Source organism: Saccopteryx leptura, chromosome 2 (assembly GCF_036850995.1).
Source record: "Saccopteryx leptura isolate mSacLep1 chromosome 2, mSacLep1_pri_phased_curated, whole genome shotgun sequence".
Lineage (NCBI taxonomy): Eukaryota > Metazoa > Chordata > Mammalia > Chiroptera > Emballonuridae > Saccopteryx > Saccopteryx leptura.
The window spans coordinates 240,276,370-240,303,619 of NC_089504.1; the positions used below are offsets into that span (position 1 = coordinate 240,276,370).

The 27,250-nt window shown below is 41.3% G+C and overlaps 1 protein-coding gene across 1 annotated transcript in view; it reads right to left on the bottom strand.

The window, feature by feature from the left end:
• FBXW8 (F-box and WD repeat domain containing 8) overlaps positions 1-27,250 on the bottom strand; it is a 107,747-nt gene that overhangs the window by 38,428 nt on the left and 42,069 nt on the right. Inside the window, exons 5-7 of the mRNA XM_066370821.1 lie at positions 27,059-27,216; positions 4,392-4,588; positions 1,532-1,738 (exon numbers count right to left, since the gene is read on the bottom strand). Of these exons, the coding sequence (XP_066226918.1) occupies positions 1,532-1,738; positions 4,392-4,588; positions 27,059-27,216 (562 nt within the window). The remainder of the gene's footprint in view (positions 1-1,531; positions 1,739-4,391; positions 4,589-27,058; positions 27,217-27,250) is intronic.

Here is a 27,250-nt window from a genome sequence, read left to right on the forward strand (position 1 = left end):
CTGTATAGAAATAAATTCTACTTGGATAAGTCAAAGGGAAATAGGACCTGCCAGATGAAAAATTCATTGAAAATATGAAACATTTACACCAGGCTAGTATTAAATATATCTCACTACACTAAGAACTTGAGAAATAAACGAGATAACCCAAGCTCGAAAGTGTAATGGATGAAAAATTAGAAAGCAAGTATGCAGTCTTTCTTCTCTCAACAAATGAGCTCACCAGGGATCAGAAAAAAAAGTTTTTGCAAAGCCTGAGAAAGGAAACTGCCTTAGGAAACCAATTGCTGCCCCCTCCCCCCACTTCCCAGGAAGACAAAACACAGGAGTTACTTGTGCAGACTTTCCAGCTAACATATTCTGAATGTGCTCCAACAGGACCGCCTGCTTTAAGCACAGAGGGAGTCCCTTCTCACGGTGAGATTACAGTGAGCCACATGAATTTTCTAATGCTTTATCGGTACATAATTGGGGCCCAGGATGCTTCAATTCTCTGAGTACTTACTAAGTTGCAAAACCAGCAAGCACCTAGATAAGTGAAGCCTGACCTTACAGGTGACTTTTACGTTAGGGGAAACAGGGTATAAAAATCAACCAAAGGCCAGACTTGAACGATGAGTGGCAGAAATAAGAGGACGCACACAATGCTAGTTAACTGTCACACGCCAGGCTCTTTGCTTGAAGCTTCATGTACCCTTTTCATTCAATCGGCCATTCTATGAAGTAGGTCCGGTCATGAACCCCCTTTCACAAGTGAGGAAACTGAGGCATGATGAGAGGGAAGCAACCTGCTAAGGCCCACACAGGGCAGTCAGTCTTAGGGCTGGGACCGGAACGTGTGCGGCCAGAGCCTGGTGCTTCTCCAGTTAACAACACGGCCATGTGGAGAAGGGACTTCTCAGAAGAAGGATGCGGTCAGGGGAACCAAGGGCTCAGAGAAGTTTCTGCCCCGGGGTCAGTCACACCACTGCCAGCAGGGTCAAGAGCAGGCAGATTGGAGGAAAAACAAAACCTGATCTCTCTCTCCCCTGGTTTGACTGGAGGAGAAAGCGGCTTCCATAAATCAGCTTTAAGACTTTTAAGACTGAGTATTTGGCCTACCGTCAAGATAGTAAAAGGCTGGATAGTGATGAAATGTAGTTATCATGCAAAGAATTTCAACAAAAAACTTTTCTCTTTGTTTCTTGCTCAGAGTGTCAGAGGTACTTTTATGTTGGTAAGAATGTAAACTTTGATGCAACTTTTTTTCTACAAAGATATGATTTTTAATGTATAAATGCACGAATGTTTTTCTAGATGAATACCTATTAGAAACTATTAATAGTCTCTCCTGTGGAGTGGGGCCAGGGGAAAGGAGAAAGTAAACAATTACTTTTCATTCCAAAACCTTTTCAAGTGCTTGAATTTTTTTTACCATGCTAAATATATATCTCCCTAATATATATATTAGAGCTTTAATTTTTTTAATTGCCTTCTAAAAATTAAAACCGGATGCTCTGTTTCGTTAACTGCGCGTCCCGCTCTTTGGTACCTTGTTTCCTTCGTGCACCCATCCCAGACTCTTCACTCCGAAAGCAGCCTGGCTGGCTGAGACGTCGAGACAGGTGACGGGCTGGCCGTAGACATAATGGAGGGTTCTGGAAGAGTCGTCAGCCTTTAGCAGGTATACAAGGTCTCCAGCAGTGGCCACTGCCACAGGGTACCTTCCAGTATCTGGAACTATTTCAAGGTAGTCAACCTAGAAAAGAATAAAAGGTGTTTAGTCCTTCACTTTCCAACTATAATTCATCCTCACTTGGTCAAAAAGATAACAGTTCCTCCTACTCGTCAATGAGTTCACCAACAACCCCACAGAAAAGGACGGGCAAAGGGCGACACTTATCACAATGTCAAATGCACCTGTGCTCTGACCCAGCAGGTCACTTCTAGGACTTTACTTACAAATAAAACTCATATTTATACAAAACGATGTGTACCATTACTTGCTATAGCATTACTTTGTCATCACTAAAATCAGGAAAAAGCTAAACATGTGCTACTAAGAGATTAATTAAATAACTTACAGTCCACCTATGCATTAATACTATGCAGTCACAGGAAGTGGCGTGATGACATTCTTTATGAGCTGATATGCGTGGGGTCGCCTCTAAGGTAAATCCAGGGGAAAGCCTCTAAGGTAAATCCAGGGGAAAGCAAGGAAGCCAGGGCACAGGATTCTGCACTCACGTGTGTCAAGGTGGACGGAGGAAGCACGTGATGCACTTGCGTGTACATGCATCAATCTTCTAAGCACGGCTACTTTCAAAGAGGGAAATGAACTGAGGAGTAGGGTGGAAGTGACATTTCTCACTGTAAACTGAGTCTTTTACATTCTGAACCATGCAGATACAACTACTAGTCAATAATTTTTTTTTTTTTTTACCACAAATGGAATAGAATTCATTCAGTTCCAAATGAGCAAAAATCACATTTTAACAGCTGTATAAATACCCAAAATGTGCTGCCAAGAGGTGAAAAGTATCTGAGTTGTCTGCTATCTCTGGTCTCAGAGTCCTCCAGGGTAGGATGGTCACGACCAACAGCATTCATATGCCACCACAGGACCAGGCCCTTCCTTCGATCTGCATGTATATGGGGAGGTCCCTGCAAGAATAATTTGCCCTTCTGGGTCCCTAAGTGGCCTATTTCCCCAGTGCAGTTGACCAGATTCCCACCTCCTCGAGTAAACTCTGAGAGCAGAAGGAGGCAGGCCACACTGTGTGGTTATGAAAACCTGCGGTCTAACAGGACAGCACTGCCCTGAAGTCGGCCAAACGAGGGCCAAAGCTCGAATCCTGAGGCCTGTCCAGAGGAGCTAGAGACAGAGGAAACACCTGGGGGACTCTACTAACCCTGGGGCTCACCGGTGTGAGTGGTGGCCCCACACCTGCCGGCACCTAAGGCCCCGTCACAAAGGATGGGTCTCGGGGCTAACACTGCAAATGCGGAACACTGCCCCTGCAGTTCAGGGAGCTGGAGAAGACAAGTGCCCGGCTCCACGGGCCACCAGGTGCCTTTCCTGTGACAATGCGTTCAGGGTGAGGAACATCACATAAAAAGTGTTCTAATGCAGGCCTCCCGCTTGCTTACTCTCTCTATTCTAAAAATCATTTCTTATTTTACTAAAATTGACATCCTCAGTCTAGCCATTTAATTTCATCTCAGTGTTGGATTCTGGACAGACCGAGATCCTCGGCTTGACAGAGGTGGTGCCATTTGCCGGGAGCTGTAAAACTACTTCAGAAAGCTTGCAGTGCATGCCAGGGTACCACCGTCCTGCCAAGGCAGGATTTACATGTCACAGAGGGACACACGTCATAAGGAAGTCTGAGTTCACATAATTATTACCGGTCTACAGTGTTCTTTAGTCAGAGACCAGATAACAAGCACGACGGTAGTTTTGAAAACAAGTAAATATTGTACTTTCACATGTTTCTAATAAAACCCAAGATGGGAAAACTGCCTCAGGCAGTTGTGGGGGACACTAAACCCAAACTGCAGAGACACGATCATTAAAGGCCCAAAAAGCTTATGGAGGTGAAGCAGGAACACTGTGCTTTTTAGTTATTCAAGCCTAACAAGGTTTCCACCAGCAGGAAAAGGGGGAGGAGCAGGGTTTGATCCAAGTCAGGCCATCAACCTATTATCAATGTTGGCTCTTCTGCTCACTTTTCTACTGGTGTAAAATCAAGTCTATTTCAGTCAACCCCAAATTCAGCAGACAGATTTGAGCTCTTCCTGCTTACCACCAAGCCATTTCTTACTACCCCAACATGGAGGCGGGTGCAGCTAAGCTCAGAAACAAGCCCCACGGAAGAACTCCTGAAGGCCAGCTTGGCGTCACATGTGACCCCGGGACATGGATACAGAAACAACACTGGCTTAAACCTATTTCCACTGAGTTACTCTGAATTCCAGGTGAGAAAATCTTGGGACAAAGGAAGTTGAGATGGAAACCTCCCTTCACTTGCCATAAACAGAGATGATTCCACTGAACTCATTTTCACTCTGTATTAGGCCAGAAGCCGACCTTAGCGTTTCCAGGGGTGGACATCCTGTTCATGTGAAAAGCAGTGAGAAACTCAAGCCTTGATGTCAGCCCTGTGGCCTGAATCACAACTTCTTGGCTCTGAGACGGGGGCAGGTCCATTCACTGCTCTGAGTTTGCACTGGCTTCTTGGTAAACAGAGGAAATGATAGTACCTGTTTCTCAAGGTTGTAGTGAAATTTATGGATGCGAGACCCACAGGGAGTCCTGAGGGAACGGGAGCTGCCCACATCATTACCAATTGTTTGTATTAGATTTGGAGGTTCTAAGAATGAGAAATAAAATGACCAGACTACAAGCTCACCAGTTTCTGAACTTCAAATTCTGCACTGATCTGCCAATATCCCTCCTCATCAGGGTACAGCATCACAACATCAAAAGCAGACGCCGTGGCTACAGTCATGTCCTCCCGGCTGACGGCCAGGGCCTGGATTCTTGCATCGTGCTCAAAGCGGTGAATAGGGTACTTCCCAATCCTCATATCCCAAATATTAATAAAGCCTGTGGAGAAAAAAACAGTGCAGGCAACAATTTTAAATTTACTTCATATGCACAATTATAAAATCACAACTGTTTGCTGGAAAGAAAATTAAAAGATAAATGACAAAATGGTAAAAAAAAAAATTTGCATAACATGTAACAAAGGGCCAATTTCTATAATATATTAAGGGCTTCTAAGATACAATAAGAAAACAAAAGCAACTGAAAAGTGAGCAAAGGACAGATGTGAGCATGCTGTTCACAGAAAAAGAAATACAAGTGACATAAACACAAGGAAAAATGTATAAATTCACTCACAGTGAGAAAAATATGAATAAAAAACTACAATACCATTATTATCAATCAAATTGACAAAGAAAAAATTTCATAAAACATTTTTTTGAGAATACAGGGAAAGGGGCTCTCTCTCAAATTGTTGGGGGAAATTAAACTAATTCACCCACTGTGGAAGCAACTGGATATTTACCAAATTACAAATGTATCTAGCAGCGATTTTTAACCTTTTTCATCTCATGGCACATAAACTAATTACTAAAATTCTGAGGCATGCCAAAAAATATGTATTTTTTTGCAGATCTGACAAAAAAAATAGGTATAATTTTGATTCATTCATACCAGACGGCTCTTGCTGTGCTGGCTGTTGTCATTTTTTTAATTTGACAATTTAAGGGAAAAGAAGTCAGTGCCCCTGACTAAATAGGTATCTCATCTTTTAAATTTTCTTGTGACACACCAATTGAAAATCACTGGTACATAGGATAGTCACTGTAACACTCTTAATCATGTCAAAGGACTGAAAGTTATCTAAATGTTCATTAATAGAGAGCTATTTAAATAATGCCATCTCCATAGTTTGGAATTTAAGTAAAATGAGTAGTTAAAAAAGAATGAGTCAGCCTTGTATAAACAATATGAAATGATCAACAAAAGATACTGTTAAATGAAAAAAGTAAAGGACAAAAATCAGTACTATTACTTTTGTGTTTTAAAAAAATGTACATACACACACACACACACACACACACACACACATACACACACCATTAACAGCAACTGGCCTCTGAGGAAAGAAACCAGGGGAAAGGAACAGGAGGAGAAGGACAATTTCCTGTCTCCTTTATACATCCTAGAATGTTTTCCAAACATTAGCATTATCTTTACCAAAAAGTTAACGTTTTCAGTGTTTTCATGAACGAGACCTAAGAAGAATGGGAGGTACTTGTATTAATTACTGGGTGGTGTTAACATAGGGAGTTCGTAACTCATTCTTCTATGTGTCCACTCATTCATGCATCAGACAATCACTGAGCACCTGCTCTAGGCCAGTGTTCTAGATGCCACAATACCTGAAAACATTCACGGACAGTGTTCTGCACCCTTCCTCAGTGCCATGTCTTCCACAATGCACAGTAGAAAGCATGCACTTGACCTGGCCACACTTGTGAAACACTCTGATTTTTCCCTTCCACCCTTCTCCCCTGCACCTTGAATGCTGCTGCCCAGACCCCTTCACACATAGGCCATGTCTCCACCTTCCTCACACTGTCTTAGGCAGCGGTCTGCAAGTGTGGCCCCAGGGCCACCAGCATCACTTGGGGACCTATTAAAAAAATGCTCAACACCGCCCCCTGGGGGGCAGAGCACCGCCCCTGGTGGGCGTGCCGGGTGGATCCCGGTCGGGCGCATGCGGGAGTCTGTCTGACTGTCTCTCCCCGTTTCCAGCTTCAGAAAAATGAAAAAAAAAAAAATAATAATAATAATAAAAAAAAAAAAAAAAAAAAAAAAATGCTCAAGTTTGAGAACCAGTGGTTTGCAGGAACTTACACTTTTCTACCGTGTGTGTGTGTGTGTGTGTGTGTGTGTGTGTGTGTGTGTGTTATAATATACAATGGTATAATATATATAAATATATATATATTTATTCACTTTTCTGTTCTTAGAATGCCATTTAGTCTTTTTTTCTCTCACCAAATAATTTTTTAACATTCTTGTCTACTAAGCTACTTCTTTTTCCTTAGTGTTAACCGAGAAAATAATTACTGTCTATCAGGGGTCCCCAAACTTTTTACACAGGGGGCCAGTTCACTGTCCCTCAGACCATTGAAGGGCCCCCACATACAGTGTTCCTCTCACTGACCACCAATGAAAGAGATGCCCCTTCCGGAAGTGCAGCGGGGGCTGGATGAATGGCCTCAGGGGGCCGCATGCGGCCCGCAGGCTATAGTTTGGGGACGCCTGGCTACATGCTGGATAATGATCTGTTCCATTTCCAACAGATTTTATTTTTTCAAAATTCACTGAGAAAAAAAATTTGTGGAGCTAACAGTCTGTGGCTATTATGAGTTCAAGTCCAGCTCCACCACTTGCTGGAGGCCATGGGTAAGCTCCTTACAACAATGAGCCTGTTTCCTAACCTGTGAAACTGAAGATAGCATTACCTACCTCATAGGACTGCTGAGCAGGGTGAAGGAGATAAACTATATACAATGCTGGAGACTGACCAATCATCTGTTTTTATGTATCCTGCAGTTCCTGCTGTGTTATGAAGCATATTTAATCCATTAATAACACTAATTTCTTCTACTGCTCACCCACAAATCCAGTGCTATGACTTACAACTTTCTATCATATTATCTAAAACAGATAAAGCTTTTCATGGTTCTTCTCTTTGCAATGCATTGTCCCACCTTTCCTTTTTCTCATCTTGTACTTGGTCTTTAAACAATAAATGCTTTCAACGTATGCTCTTACTATAAAGTGTCCTTCATCACTAAATAAACGTAGTCAGATGAAAATAATACATTTGGGTTGCTCTTCAAGACTTCCAAACTGTCAGGAGACCTAAGTAGGCGATTACAAACCAAAGCAGAGCTTCCGAGCTAAATGCTGCTTCCTATGTAAGACAGAGTACTCACTATCTCAAGTACAAGAATTATAATAAACTTGGAGGATAAACAGATCGCAAAAGGCTCCACAACACATTCCCCGGCAAATATCTTGGCAAATTCCTTCCAATCTGACTCAAAAGAAACAAGACATGCAGCAGAAAATGCCATGCCATGGCGCTACATATAAGACAGGAAGCAGGCGCATTCCAAGACATGCCTCTTCCAAATATTTCTATGGCATTTGTTGGGAGACACCACAATCAGCGGCAAAGAGAAATAAGAAATTGCTACTTGTATAGAGCTTTCCAACGTTCAGACACTTACATCCATCTACTCCAGCGATTGTCAACCAGTGTGCCACGAGAATCTTTAAAATGTGCAATACCCTGGCCGGTTGGCTCAGTGGTAGAGCGTCGGCCTGGCGTGCAGGAGTCCTGGGTTCGATTCCCGGCCAAGGCACACAGGAGAAGCGCCCATCTGCTTCTCCACACCTCCCTCTCTCTTTCCTCTCTGTCTGTCTCTTTCCCTCCCGCAGCCAAGGCTCCATTGGAGCAAAGTTGGCCCAGGCGCTGAGGATGGCTCTATGGCCTCTGCCTCAGGCACTAGAATAGCTCTGGTTGCAATAGAGCAACGCCCCAGATGGGCAGAGCATCACCCCCTGGTGGGCATGCCGGATGGATCCCAGTCGGGCACATGCAGGAGTCTGTCTGACTGCCTCCCTGTTTCCAACTTCAGAAAATACAAAAAAAAAAAAAATTAAAAATAAAATTTCTGTAGGATGATGTGGCAGCATGTGCACATGCGCAGATGATGACATAACACTATATATACAGTGGAGTAGCCCACGGCCATGCCAGTCGAGATGTGGACGGTACAGAGGAAAGTTCAGTGTGTTCTGTGGCTCACTAAATTCGAATCCGCGACCAAAGTGCAATGTGAATATCGGCGCGTTTATAACGAAGCACCACCACATAGAAATAACACTACTCGGTGGGATAAGCAGTTGAAGGAAACCAACAATTTGGTGGAGAAACCCCGTTCTGGTAGGCCATCAGTCAGTGATGAGTCTGTAGAGGCTATACGGGATAGCTACCTAAGGAGCCCTAAAAAATCTGTGCGTGAGCCCACATTGAACTGCACTAAATAGGTATGAAACTGGGAGAGTTTTCCTTTTATTTGGTACAGATCTCACATTTCTATCGTCTTTTGTTGCTTTCCTGTGACTGGTCAAAAGTGCACCATGACTTTACGGACACACTGTATACTGGGTCATAAAATAGAGTTGCATCTTATTGGTTACAATGCATAATAAGGTTGCCTCTGAATAGTTAGTTCTTGTTACCTGATTTTTTAAAAGTCACTTTGGAGCAAAAATGGTCGATAATTACTATTATTATTTTTGTTTGTAAATCAAAATTATACTTTTTCTTTGTCAGATTGGCAAAAATTATTTTTTAGCATGCTGCAGAATTTTAGTAATTAGTTCATATGTGCCATGAGATGAGAACTGGTCTACTCTCTTGTCATTTTACAAAAACAGAAGAAACAGAAGCTCTGGGTGGTTAAATAACTGTCCAAAGCCACTTGGTCCATGATGAGGCTGGGCTGGAACTTAGCTAGAAAAGTGCAGGATGAGCAGCTGCATTTACAAGTACATAAAATAACTATGAGATCAATGAGTGACTGACGTAAACTCACCCTGTGTTCTGCCAACTATGGAAGTTATTCAACCACAGCTCACTCTGAGCACACATGGAGTTTATCTATAAACACATTTTTCATTATTAATCAAGTATTGGTTTTGTTGGCATCATTTTTTCCAACAGAACTGTGCGCAGTAAAACACCCTTTACTACAAGGTTGAATTTCACAGAGCTATCCTAAGAAGGGCCTGTTTGGAAAATGCATTCTCAGGCCCCATCAGTTGAATTCTCCTCTGAATGCCTGCTGTGCCATCATTTTTATTTCCTCTAGTTCAGCTCTTAAGTGTGTACCTTGTTCAGACCCTCACTTGTCAATGGCGCCATTATCATTGGCACAGTCCTCCAGGGTCACTCTATGGTGCATAAACATTTAGGACCGTTATGTCCTCTTAATGAATTGACCCTTTATTACAAGAAACATCCTTCCTTGTCCCTGGTTCTACTCTTGGCTCTGAAATCTACTTTGTCTGATGCTGACATAGCCACTTCGGCATTCTTTTGATTAGTGTTCACATGGTGTATATATATATATATATATATATATATATATATATATATATATATATATATTCACATGGTGTATATATATATATTTTGTCCTTCCACTTTGAGTTTCTTGTAGATGGCACACAATTGACCTTTTCATTGGATTGCTTAGACTATCTTTTATGTGATTATTAGTAAGAACAGGTTTAACTACCATTTTTCTATTTGTTTTCCATTTGTCCCAATTGTTCTTTGTGCCTTCCCCTCATTTCCTAATTCCTTTGTTGGCTTATAGCCAAAACCTCTGCTGTGTTATCCTAGTGGTTGCTGCAGGATTTTAGCATACACCTGTAACTCACCACACAGTCTACCTTCAGTGATAGTAGAAGAACGTCACAGCAGTATTCTTCCGTGTCCTTCCTCCTAGGCTTTGTGCTATTGTCATACTTTTTATTTCTACATGTTATAAACCCCACATACACTGTTATTATTTTTACATAAGCAGACAATTATTTTTTTAAAGAGACTTAAATAAGGGAGAAAACCAATTTACCCCATAATTACCACTTCTAGTGCCTCTGCAACATCACTTTTATTCAGTCCTGCAGCTTCTATAAGATTTGCAATTTCACTTTGCAACTATAGTGTTCAATATTTAACCTAGAAACATATGGGCAAGGTGGGCAGGAACAGACACCTCAGCCATCAGAGAGAGATGTTTGAGTGAAAGCTAATTTTATAATTGGCTGATTTATTAGTTATATAATTATATCATGGCTACTCTTACAATTACAAGACTACAGGGACTCAGAACAATAAATACTTGAAGTATATTTTATGATACTGTAGCAAATCATCATCCACATTAACCAATACTCAGCCAAAGCTAAATCAGTGCAACAACACATTCCACAAGGACCCACTGAGCCCCTGCTTTGGGCCAGCCACTGTGAGAGGCTCCAGGGAAACCATGGTAAACAAGTCCGCACAGATCGGATGTATGAGTGGCATCGACCAAACATCTCACATGGGGGGATATAAGGATCTGATCCATATTTTCACAAAACTCATACTGAAGAGAAACCTAAGCATTTTAATAACTAAAATATAACAGAGACTTACATAAAGTACAAGACGATAGAGAGGCTAAACTTTTTGTCATGTCACTAAATTTTAAGATCCCAAAAAAGGAGTAGCTAACTTCCCCAAATATTTCAAGTTGCAATGGGTCCACACCCACTGCATGACATTAAGGAAGAAGGGAATGCCTGTCAGGACCAAATAAATGCACTCCTCAAATATGTGGTGGTTTTAAAAATCCAATGTGAAGCCATTTGAAAGGCTAAGTTTTACTGTACTGCAGACGGAATAGTGCCAGCATGGCTCCTGGTGCTGTGTGGCCCTGGGCAGCGGCAGGCGGTGCCCTCCTCGGGCTCCATTTCCTATGGTAGCGCATCAGAGCACCACACTCAGCTGAATATCAGCAAAGGTACACTGAGCATTTACCTCATGTTTCAGCAAGAGGACATTCAGTTATAAGGAACAAAAACCCATTGAAATGGCTTAGACACACACAAAAAAAAAACCCAACTGGAAAGGAGCAGGGCTGTTCCATGGAAGCCGAGGGCAGGAGGTACAGCTAGAGAGTGTATGGAGCCGAACCAGGAACCAGAACCCCCGGCGCCACGGCAGGATGTATGTCTCACCACACAGCCCTGTCTCAACCTTCACTGCCTCCGCACACCAGCTTTCTTTCCCAACTCCATGAAGCCATCTACTCCAAGCACACACTGAGACAAAGTCTGAGGCCCAACTGGCTCATCCCAGGCCATGAATCAGCTGTTCCCAGGGCCAGGAGTCCTCACTCCCGTCCAACCAGCTCAGGTCAACAGACTAACTCAAGTACTATGACCTGGCTTGCTTCTAGGGGGGCTGGGGAACGACGGCAGGGCAAGGAGGCACCCTGAAAGGGGTCGCTACACCCATTCTACCTGCTAGGCCAAGGTAAAACCAAAGGAAACCTCAGCAAACGCAAAGGGAGGGTCTGTGTAGTTCCTTACTAGCGACCTAAGAGGCAGGTCACTGCTATCATCCCCAAACCAGGCGTAACTCGAGAGCTGGTGTTCAGAGCCCCCAATTGCCCCCTACTAGGAAAACTGTATGGGGAGCAGGTGTCTTTCTCCCCAACAAAACCTCAACAGCTAGATAAAAGATGTTCCATTCTGAGCTAGTGCTGGCATCACCACAATGCTGTTTCACTAACGTAAAAGATGTGGACAAAAAAAATGCAGAATAACACAGTGAGTGAAGGCCATCGCCGGATCAAGTGGATAGGAGTAGGGCTTGGCAGTCCCACCTGCTCTCTGGGCTTAGGACCCTGCACCTTGACAAGGGGCAGCAGGGCTCAAGGAACTCCCAGTCCACCTAGACTAGGGACGGTCATTAACGACGAAATGAGTGACAATGGCCAGTCTTCTGAGGAGACATAAAGCCTGCTCAGCAGCTGTGGACGGGCACCCATGCCAGTTTGCAGCGTACCCCTCCCACCTCCCAGAGGAGGCCCGCCAGAGTGTGGTAATGAAACTGCACATAGTAGAAATGGGATCTAAATGAGTTTAAACTGATTTATGTTAGCTTTTGTAAAGATTACTCGGTATCAGGAAAGCGCTACCACTGTGCAATAATGTCGACAATCCTTAAGACCTCCGGCTAATGGTACTTGCACAGAATATTTATATTCCTCGTCGTGGGAACAAGGACCATAATGGATACCATTTTTGTTTTATTAGGGATGCATATTTAAATTAATCTGCTATTTGCCTAAACAATTAGCTGCTTCTGTTTGTGTGCACAAAGCCAATATTGCAATTAGGCTTCCATCAAAAAGATAAGTCCTGGCTAAAACTGTCCCGGTGGAGTCATATGAGCTCAGGGCAGAACTTTCCAAAATTACTTTTTAGCATAATGGTAATTATGTTAATTGCTTGAAAGGTAAATAACTGCTGAACTAGTTCTGGAAAAAAAAAACACAATTGGCACTGCCCCTCCCCTTTAATCTTTTTCACCCGCCATAAAATTTAAAACAGGTTACTGGTCTAGAAAGTCATAGGCCCGTCACTTCTTAAACTACAGTTTGTCTGGTGGTCTTCAGCGCTTTCTTAATTCGAACTCCTTTTAGCCAGGAGCTCTGACTCTCTCCAGCTTGTGCAACAAACACCTGAAGCTTGGTCTCAGCTTCATAACAGTTAAGTAGACAGGATAAATTAACCACATCTCAGAGACACTGAGTGAAGCCGACTATAAAGACAGCTGGCAATCTCCTTTTCCACCATGTAAACAAACACTTGCCTATCAGAAACTAAGCAGGAGTCTAAAGAAATTCTGCTCTAAGAGAAAAGGCATTTTAACAAAAATTTTAAATATATCCATAGCACTACCTAACTATGTACCTCTTCATTAAGTGCATCAAACATCGCTATGAAGTGTACACTGGAGATGTACAAGCAACAAATCTGAGGACATAAAGGTTGGTTTTCATGGAAGAGGTGGCCCGGGGGCAATTAACAGCCATGCAGACGGGTTGTAAAGAAGGCTGAATCACGAAGGTCCTGGAAAGAACAGAGCGGAATGAAATCCGCTCTTCACCTTGATGCCGCATCTGCTCTTCACCTTGATGCCGCATCTATCGAGCATGTGCAGGTCATCCCCACAAGGTGGATGAACACCACTTTAAAGCTCAACTGTTACTTATGAGAAATAACAACAAACAAACAAAAATGCCAATAAATAAGCAGCATTCTGAAAACGACATTCTAGATTAACAAGAGAATCTGGGGAAATCCGTGTTGGCGGTGAAAGAGCCCTCACTTTTTACTATACATGTAACACTGCAACAATTTAAAACTTGTATACACATTTTTTATAAATAATGATAAGATTAGTGATGGGATATTTTTACTATTTATTAATTTCCATCTCAATCTGCATGATTTTATAATATTTAACTCTGATGTACAAAGTTAAATTTAAAAACCAAATTCTACCTCTGACCCATCAATGAGTTAAGGTGAATTAGACTCCAAAAAACTCCACAACATTACCACCACTTGCAGGGCTCAGACCAGGGCAGGGCCGCCCGGCACAGGGCCTGGGCCAAGGCTGGTGTTCAGGCTCAGCCTCCTTGTTCGTTTGTCCTCTTTTTCTCACTCTATCTCTCTCTCTCAAATACTGCCTATTGCCAAAAGGAAAATATGTCTATCTTCAGAAAGAGTTGCACTCATGTTGACTGACATTAACTATAGTATTTAGAAGCTTAATTTAAGAATGGTAACTGGTAACTACTGAAGCTGAGTGATGGGTATATGGGGGTTTATCTGAACCATAATAAAAGGATTTTTAAGAACAATAATTTGAAAGCTGTCAGTAGCAAAAGTAAAAACTATTACCTTGTAAAACTAGAAAAATGTGACTTGTGTTTTACAAATGTTTTCAGTAGTCACACTACAAAGTGACTTCTCAAACTTAACAGATTTACCACACAAATTCCAGTGATGACAGTTTTCAGCTTTTAGAAAGCCCATTCCAACCCCTCAAAAGACCCTGAAATCTTACTATCAATTAATTCCCTTCCAATAAAAGTACTAAAATGGCTCAAACAAACAAACAAACCCCATATGTAAAGATTTAGAGTACGGCAAAACAGCAGTCAGTTTTGAGTTACCTGGTACCAAGGCAAAAATGAGAAGATGGAAACCTGCCACATATACTCCGAGCTCTCGCTTAGGCATTCAGATTCCAATGCAACTTTCCCCGGCACATAGGAGGCTGTCAGGAGGACCCTGCACATCTGGGAGGATCACAAGGGTCCAACACAGAGTTCTCCCCTGACCGCCACACCCACGATCCACCTACCTGAAAGACCACTGGTCTTCAGACTAAAATGATTTCAAAAACCTAGGTCTCCCATTCACATTTGATATAGGATACTGACAATTGTTTATCCTAAGTTTTAAATAGTGGCAAAAAAGGTAACTTGCAGTGTATTTATAAATATTGACATTTTTAAATAAAGTGGTTACACTGTTATTTAAAAAATATTCTTTAGAAATGAAATACCACTGATTAGATACACACCATCATGGATGTAAAAAAGAAAGGGGGGGGGGGATATCCCAAAGATAAATAGCAAGACACAGAACAAAAAGTGTGTCCAGAAGAACACAGGTTCTAGTCTCAGGCCCCCAGTTCAGCCAGACAACAGAAATGCAGAAGGCACATTTTTTCCTGAGTAATCATTTAACATATGATATAAAAGCATCTCATTAATTTCCTATGAAAAACGATCTAATCCTGTTCAATAATCTAACATTCTTTATTTTGAACTATTTCAGTCTTACAAAAAAGTTGCAAAAACCACAGTCATAGTATACCCTTTCCCCAGCTTCCTCAAATGTTAACATTGTATATACCCATAGTAACATGGTCAAAGCCAGGAAATTAAAGTTGATACACTGTTAAATCCATAAACTTTATTTGAATTTCACCAATTATCCTACCAACATCCTTTTTCTGGTCCATGATCCAGAATTAAACATTGCATTTAATTGTCATGTTCCTTCATCTACTTCAATCTGGGACAATTCTCAGTCATTCTTTGTCCCCTTCATGACCTTGACACTTGAATACTGCTCATTTATCTTGTAGAAGGCCTCTCAGTCGTCTGATGTTTACTCATGTTTAAAATCAGGCTATGTGTTTTTGGCGAAAACAGCACAGAAATACATTGTGTCTTTTCAGTGTATAACATCAGGAGGCATATGATGTTAATGCCTCATTACTGGTCATGGTAACTTCCACCAGTTGGTTAAGGTGGTGTTGTCAGCTCTCTCCACTGTAAAGTTACTACTTTTCTCTTATGGAGAGAGAATCTGATAACATGCCAATGCCCTATTCACATCATACTAATTCTAGCTTCCCTCGATGGTTCTTGCCTGCAACAATTATGGTACTTGCCAAATATTTTCTATTTTCATTGTCCCTCCTCCTCCACATATATTAATTGAAATACTACTATAAGGAAAAGCAATCTATTTGCTTCTCAGTATGAACATGTGGATATTTACTTTATCCTATAGATTATAATTCATTACTACTATCATATTTTGTTGCTCAAGTTGTCAGTGATTTGGCTGTTGGGAACGCCAGTTTGGTTCCATTGTCCTATAAACAGAAACTGCCCCTTCCTGCATTTAAACATCTTTACCTTCTGGCCTCATGAAATGTCCAGACTCATGCCTTACCACTAGGATTCCTTTTACAGAAGAATTAATAATTAGAAACCAAAATCTAGGCCCTTGCTGTGCTCAATATTAGTGGGGTGACACTAATGAGCAAGTCCAGGCCTTTGCCTCAAAGGCGTTAAGTCAAACTCTTAAAAATATGCAGAAAAGCCTTTCATGGCCTTGAAATAGAGTTGGAGAGAGCTGCTGATCCAGGAACTTCTTTTTGTAATCCTGTACAACCTTGTTTTTAAGTCCTGTTTGGAAGCAGAGTTAAAAAGCAAGGAAAGAAGAACAATTCCGAGTATAGTAGTCCCCTTTATCCACGGGAGATACGTTCCAAGTCCCCAGTGGATTCCTGGAATGGAAGACAGTACCAAATATATCATATGTATATATTTGACCCTTGAACTACATGGGTTTGACTGTGTGGGTCTACTTCCACGTAGATTTTAAAAATTTACATTTAGGTCTATAATGTTTTCCATTAATTTTTATATGACATGATCTTAAGTTTTAGAGTCAGTTTGTCAATTTCCTCCCCAAAAAAGCCTGCAGGGATTTTGACTGGGATTGAATTATCAATAAATCTCTAGCTCAACTGGAGTAGAGCTGAGGCCTTAACGGCATGCAATCTTCCATGAACGTGGTAACTTTCTCCATTCATTTGGGCCTTCTTTAATTTCTGTCAGCAGTGTTTTATGGCTTTCAGCATATAGGTCAAACATAATTTGCTGAATTAATCTCCTGCTACCTTATATTTTTGATGTAGTATCAATTTCCAACTGTATATTGCTAACTTCAGGAAATATAATTGATTTTTAAATATTAACCTTACATCCACTGACACTGCTAAAGATTCCTATTAGTTCTGGAAATGTTTTTGTTGCTTGCTTAGAATTTTATTCATAGACAATTAATCTATAGTCAACTTTACTTCCTTTCCTATTATATATCTTTTATTTCTTTTGCTTGCCTTATTGCATTAAGTAGTAAGGCAAGTACAATGTTAAATAATAGTAGTGAAGGAGAACATCTTTGCCTTGGAAAGTTCTGTCTGTTTCTATCACAGCAAGTTTCGACACGTAAGCACATGTTTATTTGGCGCATGTGTGCCTCTCTATTTTTATCACTTAATGTATACATACTGACATAGCAAATTAACTAAAACAAAGTTGATTCACATTAGTCTTATGTGTGAAGCCATAGTGTACCCATGGCTACTGATAAAGTTCATTTACGCCACTGTAATTTTTACAAATTTCAACAAGGAAGAAATGCTACAGAAGCATGTCTGTGGCATCCACCATATTCCCCGGACTTAGCACCCTCCGACTATCACTTGTTTTTGTCCTTACAAAATTTTTTGAAGGGCAAAAAATTCAAAACTGAAGAAGATATCAAACAGCACTGGTTCAATTTTTCGCATCAAAAGATAAAACATTTTTCAAAAATGGGATATACAAATTGCCCTCACGCTGGCAAAAAATCATTAATAATAATGGCAATTATATTATTTAATAAAGTTTATTGACGGTAAGAAAAATTTGTATTTTGTTTTATTCCAAAAATGGACAGAACTTTCCGGTAAACCTTATATAAAATTAGCTGTAGGTTTTGCACAGATGGTCTCAAGCAGACATAGAAAGTTCCCTTCTATATCAATTAGCTAAGAGTTTTTATTATGAGTATAAACTGGTCTTTGTCAAACATTTTCTCTGTTTCACTGAAATTATCATGTTTTTTTCTTCAGAGTCTCTTAATATGATGAGTTATATTGATTGGTTTTCAAACGTTAAACTAACCTTGAATTCCTGGGATGAATGCAAACTGGTTATGATGTATTAATTACCCTTTCAATGTATTGCAGGATTGAATTTTAAAATATTTCATTGAGAATTTTTTACATCTATATTCACAAGAAATACCAATATGAAGTTTACTTATTTTCATGTACCAGTTATTTTACAATATTTCTTCCTTATCTAGTTTTATTAGCAAGGTAATGTTGGCCTCATTATTACCAGTTGGGCCAGTGTTCCTCCTAGCTGGTTTTGTGCAAGTGTGTGAAACTAGCATTTCTAGCTTAAATGTTTGGTAGAATTCAGCAGTAAAGCCACCGAGCTTGCAGCTTTTTTTTTTTTTTTTTTAATTCAGTGAGAGAATGGAAGGCAGAGACAGACTCCCACATGCATCCCAACTGAGATTCACCCACCAAGCCCATTAGAGAGTGATGCTCTGCCCATGTGGGGTGTTGCTCCTTTGCAACCAGAGCCATTTTTTAGCACCTGGGGTGGAGGTCATGGAGCCATCCTCAGCGCCCAGGGCCAACTTGCTTTAATCCAGCCATGGCGCTTACAGTTGTTTTTGTGTAAAACTTCTAAATTACAAATTTGATTTTTTTTTAAATGAAAATAGAGCTATTTCATTTTTCTACTTCTTTTAAAGTGACTTTGGTAGTTAGGGTGTTTAAAAAAAAATCAATCTATCTATTTCATCCAACTGGTTCAACTTACTGGCATAAAGTGGTTAAAGTATTTCATTATAGTCCTTTTACCATTTATATATCTATAATGACGTCTCCTCTTACATTCCTGATGTCAGTAATTAATTGCTTTTCCCTTTTTTCCCTTATACTCTGGCAAGGGTTTATTAATTTGATTAATCTTTTTAAAGGAACCAGTTTTCTATATTGTTTTTTCTCTCTTCAATTTCATTGATTTCTGCTCTTATCTTTACTAGTTTATTCCTTACACTTATTTTAAGTTTCTCTTCCTTTTCTAGTTTCTTAAGGTAAAATTTGTAATGTTGATTTGAGATTTTCCTAATAAAAGCACTTAAGACTATAAATTTCCCTCTAAGCACATTGCTTTAGCTACATCCCATACACTTGATATACTGTTTTTCATTTTCATTCAGTTCAAAATATTTCCTAATTTATTTTGTTATTGAGAAGTATGTTGTTTAATTTGCAAATGTTTGGAAACCATCGCTGCCCCAGCCCTGGCAGCCATTTCTGCAAGCAGCCCTCGCTTCTTTTGATGGAGTGTGATCTTTTTAAGATCTGAATGCTAGGAATGCTCATCCCTACTGAGCTATTGTTGCCTCTATCACTTCGGAGCAAACAAAGCTAGGAACATATGGACATATATGCATACAAACGCACACACATCTCTATTACCTCTGTGGGTCTACTGTATATTAAACACCAAGAACTCCACAGGCACCTCCTACTCCTAACCAGTCCCAAAGGGTTCATTCTGACTACCCCTCTCCATACCTGTACCTCCCTTCCCCAATAATAAGAAAACTGGCTGCCATCACCCCCAAATTCGTACCTGCTCGATCTCCCAGTCTGCTCCCAACCCCCCACACCCTCCAGGTGACTGCTGCACCTGGACTCTGCTCCACCAGTGCCCTGACCCCACGGGGCTGCCTTCCTACTCCACACACCTGCCCAATGGCTTTCTGACTAAAAAGGCAGGCACGTTTTGCTTTCAAAATGAGAATATATTCTGAAAATATAATTATTCCTGCTTTAAAAGAGCCCTAGGATTTAGAATAGAATAAATGCTATAATCAAAACTACAAGTATTAGAAAGGAAATGAGATTATCTGACTTAAAATTTAACTTATTTTCTTCCAGAAAACAAATTCATGCTCGGTTTTTATTTGGTACATTTAAGAACTTGGACAATTTATTTCTCGAGTTTCAACTACCTCCCCAAAGCTACTTTGTGCTATTAACTGATCCTTCCCATTTTTAAGCTTCACTATAATGAGACAGGACAGCTACTTTGAATTTATGCAGCAAACTGTGTCTTATTAAAAATCAGTTTTCAGTAAAACCATCCAATCAGCCAGAAGATTAGCACCAAATCTTCTATCATAAATTCAATGTGCCACTCTTTTTCTGCACGAAAAAAATGATTTCAAATTATTTTCACTGGTAACTTAAGGCAGCTGTTATACTGGAAATTGATCACCTGTTAGTCTGTGCCTGGTGTATAAGAACTTCCCTCTCCGGTGTCTCTTTTTTTTTTTTTTTGTATTTTTCTGAAATGAGAGGTGGGGAGGCAGTCAGACAGACTCCTGCATGCACCCGACCAGGACCCACCCAGCATGCCCACCAGGGGGTGATGCTCTGCCCATCTGGGGCATTGCTCCGTTGCAACCAGAGTCATTCTAGTGCCTGAGGCAGAGGCCGTAGAGCCATCCTCAGCGCCCGGGCCAACCTGCTACAATGGAGCCTTGGGAGAGGAAGAGAGAGATAAGAGAGAAAGGAAAGGGGGAAGGGTGGAGAAGCAGATGGGGGGCTTCTCCTGTGTGCCCTGGCCAAGAATCGAACCCAGAACTTCAACACACCCGACCAAAACTCTACCACTGAGCCAGCCGGCCAAGGTTCCAGTGTCTTTTAAACTTGAAAGCGTGCAGACCTCCAAGAACTCATCTGTGCATCCCAGTGTGAAAAAAGAAAAAAGCTTTACAAGGCATGCAGGTGACCAACCACCTGGTGCCAATAGCTTGTGACTGCAAAATGCAAATTCAAATACTGAGCCCCTGCAGCATGGTTCAGTTACAAAGTCCAAAGATCCAGGTTCTTTTTACTATATTTTGATTACCATAAAAAAAGCACAGATCCTTTACAATGTTCCTAAGGATATCTAACAACTCCCACCCATGATTCTATCTGCAGACTCCCATTTGAGGAACACTGCTGGTTAGTTACAATGCATTTTGAGGCCAAAGCATCCATAAGCAAGGGGAAAACAAACAGAATATCAAACTCCTTTTACTGAGAATAAAAAAAAAACTTTTTCAAAAAGCATTTTTTTATCCAGCAACTTCCTCCATCACAGAAATACAGTCTCTATAGCTTATCTATGAACACTAACACCTTAGACCGCATCAGGTAGCAGCCAACTTTAAAGTTCAATGTCTTAAGAAATATTGTATTTCCTCAAAACAGAAAGAACCTCCTCAATTCAGATCTGCGTTTCAATTTTTATTTCTGCTTTGAATAGCTTTAAAATGTGAGCATTCCTACTGTTAAGGAATTGTTTAAACTTATTAATGTATCCTATCTTTCCAAAGGACTACACCGGGTATTTTTTTGGTTTTTGTCAGAAAGTTGTTGTTATTTTGTTTCCTGAGAGCCTGAATTAGACTCCTAAAACTACGCACTGTGGAGAGACGTTGCAGGCAAGAACTGACTATTGAATCTTCTAAGAGAAAAATGACCAGAAAAGAGAAGCCTGGAAAAATAACAACAAAATTCTCCACAGTCCACAGCCAGTTGTCTTTGCCATTCCATACAATGCCTTAGTGAGTCAATAATCTACCTCTAAGACATCAATTTTGATCCGGAGGGAGGAGACCACATACTGCATTCAAAGGTTGGGGCACTACATTCAATGCCACCATCCACATACAAACAAGACACAGAAGCAAAATTATCAAGAGCTGATTTTTACTCAACTTAAATTTAGTCTCCACAGCTTCCTGACTAAACCGCAGTCCTGCTGCTCAGCGCTCACAGGAAGCCCGGGAGACCCACTCTTGTCCACTGTGAATATGTCAGAACATGAGCAATCTGAGTCACTTCAGCCCGGGTTGGCACTGTATGGACAATGGAGCCTGTGTGTGTCAGACAACTGCACTGGCAGTGCTGCAGGAGTGGATAAGCACTTTGCCCTGGTTGGTGGCACCAAAGAAAGACGACTGCTGGCTGTCCCATCTAGGTTTCAACGTGCTAATACGCACGGCGTCTTGTCTCTCCTGTCCCCAGCTGGGGGGGACAAACAAGAACTTCTATGCACCTCAGAAGTGTATAATCCCATTTCTCTCCAAAGAGTGGGTTTTCAAGACCAACTTTATGAACAGGGGGTGGGTTTCCAGCACACCGCCATTCCCTAATGTGGTGGCTCAAGGCCAGAGGCAGGCAAGCATGGAGCAGATGGAGTCCTGGCAAGGTCTCCCACTGTCCCTGCATTAGCAGCATCTGCTCATTACTCAGAACCTTCGCCTGCTTTATCTAATGCTCCAGGAAAAGCATTTTGATTTGATTCATTTCAGTACGGTAACGTGCAACACAATTAGTGGTAAAAATCAAACTGGAGGAGGGCCAATGCTGACAATCGGAAACAAGGCAGAAGAAATATGAGGCCAGTGGGTTGGAATTCAAAAAATCACAACTGTGGATCACCTTGCCAAATCTCAACACCCCCGGTGGGTGTAGTGTTCCTGCAGGGCGAGGAGGCTGAGCAGGAGGAAGGGAGACTCATTTCTCCCAAAGCCCTTTCCATCTCCCCTCTGGGGCTGACCATCCAGGGGTCTCAATGGCTACCGAGCTTCCCTTCAGCACAATCAGCAGCTAAAGTCCATTAACTCACTTGAGTATCTAATTTTTCTCTTCTGTGGGGCACAGTTAGAAATTTTATACAACAGACCCCACAAGGTAAGTTTCCTTTCCGCCCTGTGCTATCTGAGGCCTGTTCGCTGCTCCTGGGAGGAGCGATATAAAAATGTACATTTGATTCTTTCAATCTGTCTTTGCCCAGAAGTAACTACTCGCGAATACGTTGGTATAAATATCACGGTGACAATATGTTAAACTGAGTGAAACCAAAGGCAATGCCACCTGAGGTCTGGGGGAAAAGTGAGAAGTTGTTGTTTATCTCAGAAATAGTAACAACCCCGATCAAACTGGTAAAACAAGCTCAGAGTGACAGAGACACAAGAAAACACAAGAGTTCTTATCAGAGAAACAATCCTAATACCAAAAGGAATGTGAGACAAACCGAAGATTTCAGTGTGAACAATGCAGCCAAAGTCCTGTGGATTTTGCCTATAGTAGGGACCATTCCCCAGAGAGCATGGTGTGAAACCCAAAAGGACACGACAGACAAACAGGACAGTGTCAATGTGAACAATCGGAACAACTGGACTAGCACTTAACATCCAGAAACAGACTGAAAGACTAAGAAAATTCATATCTAAAAACACCTCCAACCAGGGAGGCAGGGATGGGCTTTCCAAAAAGAGATGCTGGAAAAAGGGTACACTTGAATTCACATCTCATATCATTCCAGGATGGACTCTACATTGATCAAGATTGAAATATGGAAACTAGATGAAAAAGAATTACAAGAAGCACGTACACATGTGAAAAAATTTCAACTTCTCACACTAAGAGAAATGTAAATCGCAACATTTGGATACCATTTCTTATCTATCAAAGTGACAAATACCTAAACGTTTGAAACATACTCCACTGATAAAACTGAAAGAAAATGAGCACACATGCATACCTTGCTGGTACATGTGCAAAAGAATATAACCCCATTTGCACTTTTATAGGAAACTATCCTTCCTAGGCCTACATGAAATGTCACAAATACAAGGCTTTCACTACAACACCATAACAGCAAAAGATCAGAAACAATACAACTGTTCCTCAATAAGGGACTGTGTAATGAACAGTAATACCTGTGCAATGGAATACTATGCAGCTATGGAAAAGAAATATATTCTGTACACATGGTCATGGACACCCTCTCAAGATAGGTCACCGTGTATCCCAGCATTATTCACAATAGCCAGGATATGGAAACAACCCAAATGCATACCAATGGATGAAAGGATAAAAAAATACATGGTACATACAGACAACAGAACGTTACTTAGCCACAAGAAAGGATGATATCCTGCTATTTGCAACCTTACAGATGAAACTTGAACATATGCTAAGTGAGAAAGGTCAGAAAGGGAAAGCCAAGTACTACTGTATAATCACTTATATTTGGACTCTAAAGAAATAACTCCTGTAAGATGACAGTAAAATGGTGGCTGATTACCAGAGGAAAAGACTGATGGTGTTTAAAGGTATGAACTTATAACAAGCAGCAAATGAGCCATAAGGTTCTAATGCATAATACAATGAATTTTGACAATAATGTTGTATTATAATTATGTAATAAAATAAGTATGACAACAATGTACTCATATTACACTATTTAAATGTATGAAAGTAACACATTATATACCTTAAACTTACACAATGTTACATATCAAATTTATGCAATAAAAAAGATATGTCATTAAGTGAAAAAAGCCAAGTTATGGAGTATTATAGGGTAGTTCATCATCTTTTGTTTAAAAAAGGGGGAATAAAAATTGATACTCATGTTTGCTTATCCTTACAATGCAGAGATACTGGAAGGATCGATAACAAACTATACATATGTGGTTGCTTTTAGAATGGAGTGGCCAAAAATGAACAGATGCAAGACTTCTCAATACATTTTCATTGTGTTATTAGTTGTTTGTATTAGTTTAACTTTACATCCCTAAAAAATGTATACTTAGTCAAAAATATTAAATTACAAACTAAAACCAACTCCTCACACACATACACACACAACTATCTTCTAAAAATCACAAAGTCCAGAATAGATGACAAATTGAAAAGATATTTGAAATAGTCCTTAGTCCTTTCTTTTTAACCAGAAAAGATGAACTGAAGAAAAATGGGAAAAGATAGGAAATGTGCCATTTGCAGAGATAGAAATACAATGAAAAGATGCTCACACATAACTACAGAGAAAAACAACAGCGAGACACCATCTCCACCTACCCAATAGGCATGAAGAAAGTCACTCTTGTATATTTCTGGTGAGACTATAAACTGGTGGCACTATTTTCGGAGGGCAATTGGCAATCTTACCTCCAACCCGGGAATTACTAGTCAGTTACCTCATGGACACATCCGCAGAAGTCCACCATGATATCAGTTCAAGGCAACTACTTGCAGCACCGTTTTAAAACAAGTAATCCAGCCCTGGCCGGTTGGCTCAGTGGTAGAGCGTCGGCCTGGCGTGCGGAAGTCCCGGGTTCGATTCCCGGCCAGGGCACACAGGAGAAGCGTCTATCTGCTTCTCCACCCCTCCCCCTCTCCTTCCTCTCTGTCTCTCTCTTCCCCTCCCGCAGCCGAGGCTCCATTGGAGCAAAAGATGGCCCAGGTGCTGGGGATGGCTCCTTGGCCTCTGCCCCAAGCGCTAGAGTGGCTCTGGTTGCAGAGCGACGCCCCGGATGGGCAGAGCATCGCCCCCTGGTGGGCGTGCCGGGTGGATCCTGGTCGGGCGCATGCGGGAGTCTGTCTGACTGCATCCCCGTTTCCAACTTCAGAAAAAAAAACAAAACAAAAAAAAAAAAACAAGCAATCCAGATGTGCATCACTAAGGGCCCTAATAAGTAAATTACAGCACAGCCAACTAGTGCAATACTGCACAGGAAGAAGAAGGAGGTTCCCCTGTGAGTGCTAAGACAGGAAGGCACCGATATGTGCTGTTTGAGGAAGAAAGCAAGGTGCAAAGAAGTCCTCGAGCAGGACCCTACATGTACACCGTGGAGGGAGCTTCGAGGCGGAGGACCAGGAGGGGCACTTCAAGTAGTTTCTGGATTCATTTTCTTCTACATTTCGTACTTTTATGCTCTGTATCTGAATTTTAACTGTGAAATTTTTTTAGACCAAGTATTTAAAATACACTTTGGCAATTATGTGTCAAGAATTAATGGAAGAAAGTAGTTTCTCTAGCCTATCTACATGGTTCCCCAATGTTTCTGCGCCACAGCTGGGAACAGGGTGACAAAGACAATTGTAGCCAACAGTACAAAACCCGTGCCACACTCACACATCACCTCAAGCTATGTTTTCCAGTTCACAAGATGCGAGCCACAGGGTACAAGTCAGTCAGGTGCATGTGTCCATAAGTGTCTCTGTGTTTCCTATTACATAACCATGCATGGGCCTGGACACACAACCCAGTTCTGGGTTCACCACTGACTGATGACTCATCCTCATGCAAATTACTCAGCTGGCAGCTTTGGACCTCAGTTTCCCCATCTGAAGAAAAATGTGCATGTGTGCACATGTATGTGTGGCATGGGCAGATAATTCTGAAACTGTATGATTCTAACTTAAAAGTCCGACATCCTTTACATCGTTGTTTAAAAAACTCATTGATCATTTGGAAAGGAGCAAACACACTCAAGCTGCTCGTATTTTATCTACCCAGAACACCCAGGACACTTCAATAAACAGACATCAAATATCACGCACCAAAAGAACCCCAGCTTAGCTGAATGAATTTCTAGAGGCCGAAAAAAAATCCATCAATGGTGTCTACTAATGTCAAACCAAAAGAATAGAGTTCATGTTGTTAAAATACTAAAATAAAAATACTTCCAAGATTTCAGCCCTAATTTTTATTTTTCAATGGCATACAGCTACAAAATTCCCCATTACCTACTTTACTACGGTTTTGTCCACCTGAGCTATCCAATAATGTTACTCTAACTCTGAGGATTTGCAATGATGCCATGACATGAACACTGACATTCTGAAGTGCATTGTGGTCCAACTTTCAGGCGAGTGGGGAAACACTGCTTTCAGAGATGCAAACTTACACCACAATGGAAGTTCAAAGTACCAGGTAGGAGTACCGGCTATCCCTGGCCATCGAAACTGTTATTCCTATTAGCTATAAACTGTCAAGTGTTTCTATTTCAGATTGTTCTTACCTACTTCTGTAATCCACAGTTGCTCACACACAAAAACCACCAGTCCCAGAGAGACAACATATTACCATAAATTGGTAGGTAAGAGCCAGGAAAAGGTAGGCACTGACTTTCAGTTTACTATTTCTATATTTGTCAACAGATTATCTATGTCTGCCCCTTTCCACTCTTCCCTTTGGCCTAGGCAGGGACTGAAGGAAAAGTAGGCCAAGGATATTTAATATTTTATACCAAACAAGATATTCGCTTAAGACGACTTGGCCGGCCCCGTGTCTGGCACTAACACCCAGTCCGACGGTTCCAGCAGGAATTAAACACCAGTTATTGGTGCTGTGTTCCAATGCCTACTAATGTACTGAAGGTTATTGGCCAATTCTTCACATAAAGGCAAGAGTGAGTGTCTGAGTGTGAACATGCGTGTGTCCATGTGTATATATGAGGGATTACAGGGGTTGGGGGTGGGGGAGCCAGTCACAGCTGCTTAATATTTGTAAAGCTTTTTTTTCCTTAATAGGGAGGAGGGCTGCAGTTACTTACCATCCTCATAAGCCGCCACGGCCAGCCAGCGGTTTACCCTCACAAAGGAGACATATGGCTGCATTGCAGGGTCGTCCTCCTCGTCCTCCGCATCCAGGAAGGGGGCCTGGAAGTCCCAGGTGTGGGTGTCCCACACCCTCACGTCCCCTGATGTGTATCTGGAAAAGAAGGACATGGTGGGTTCCAAGTGGA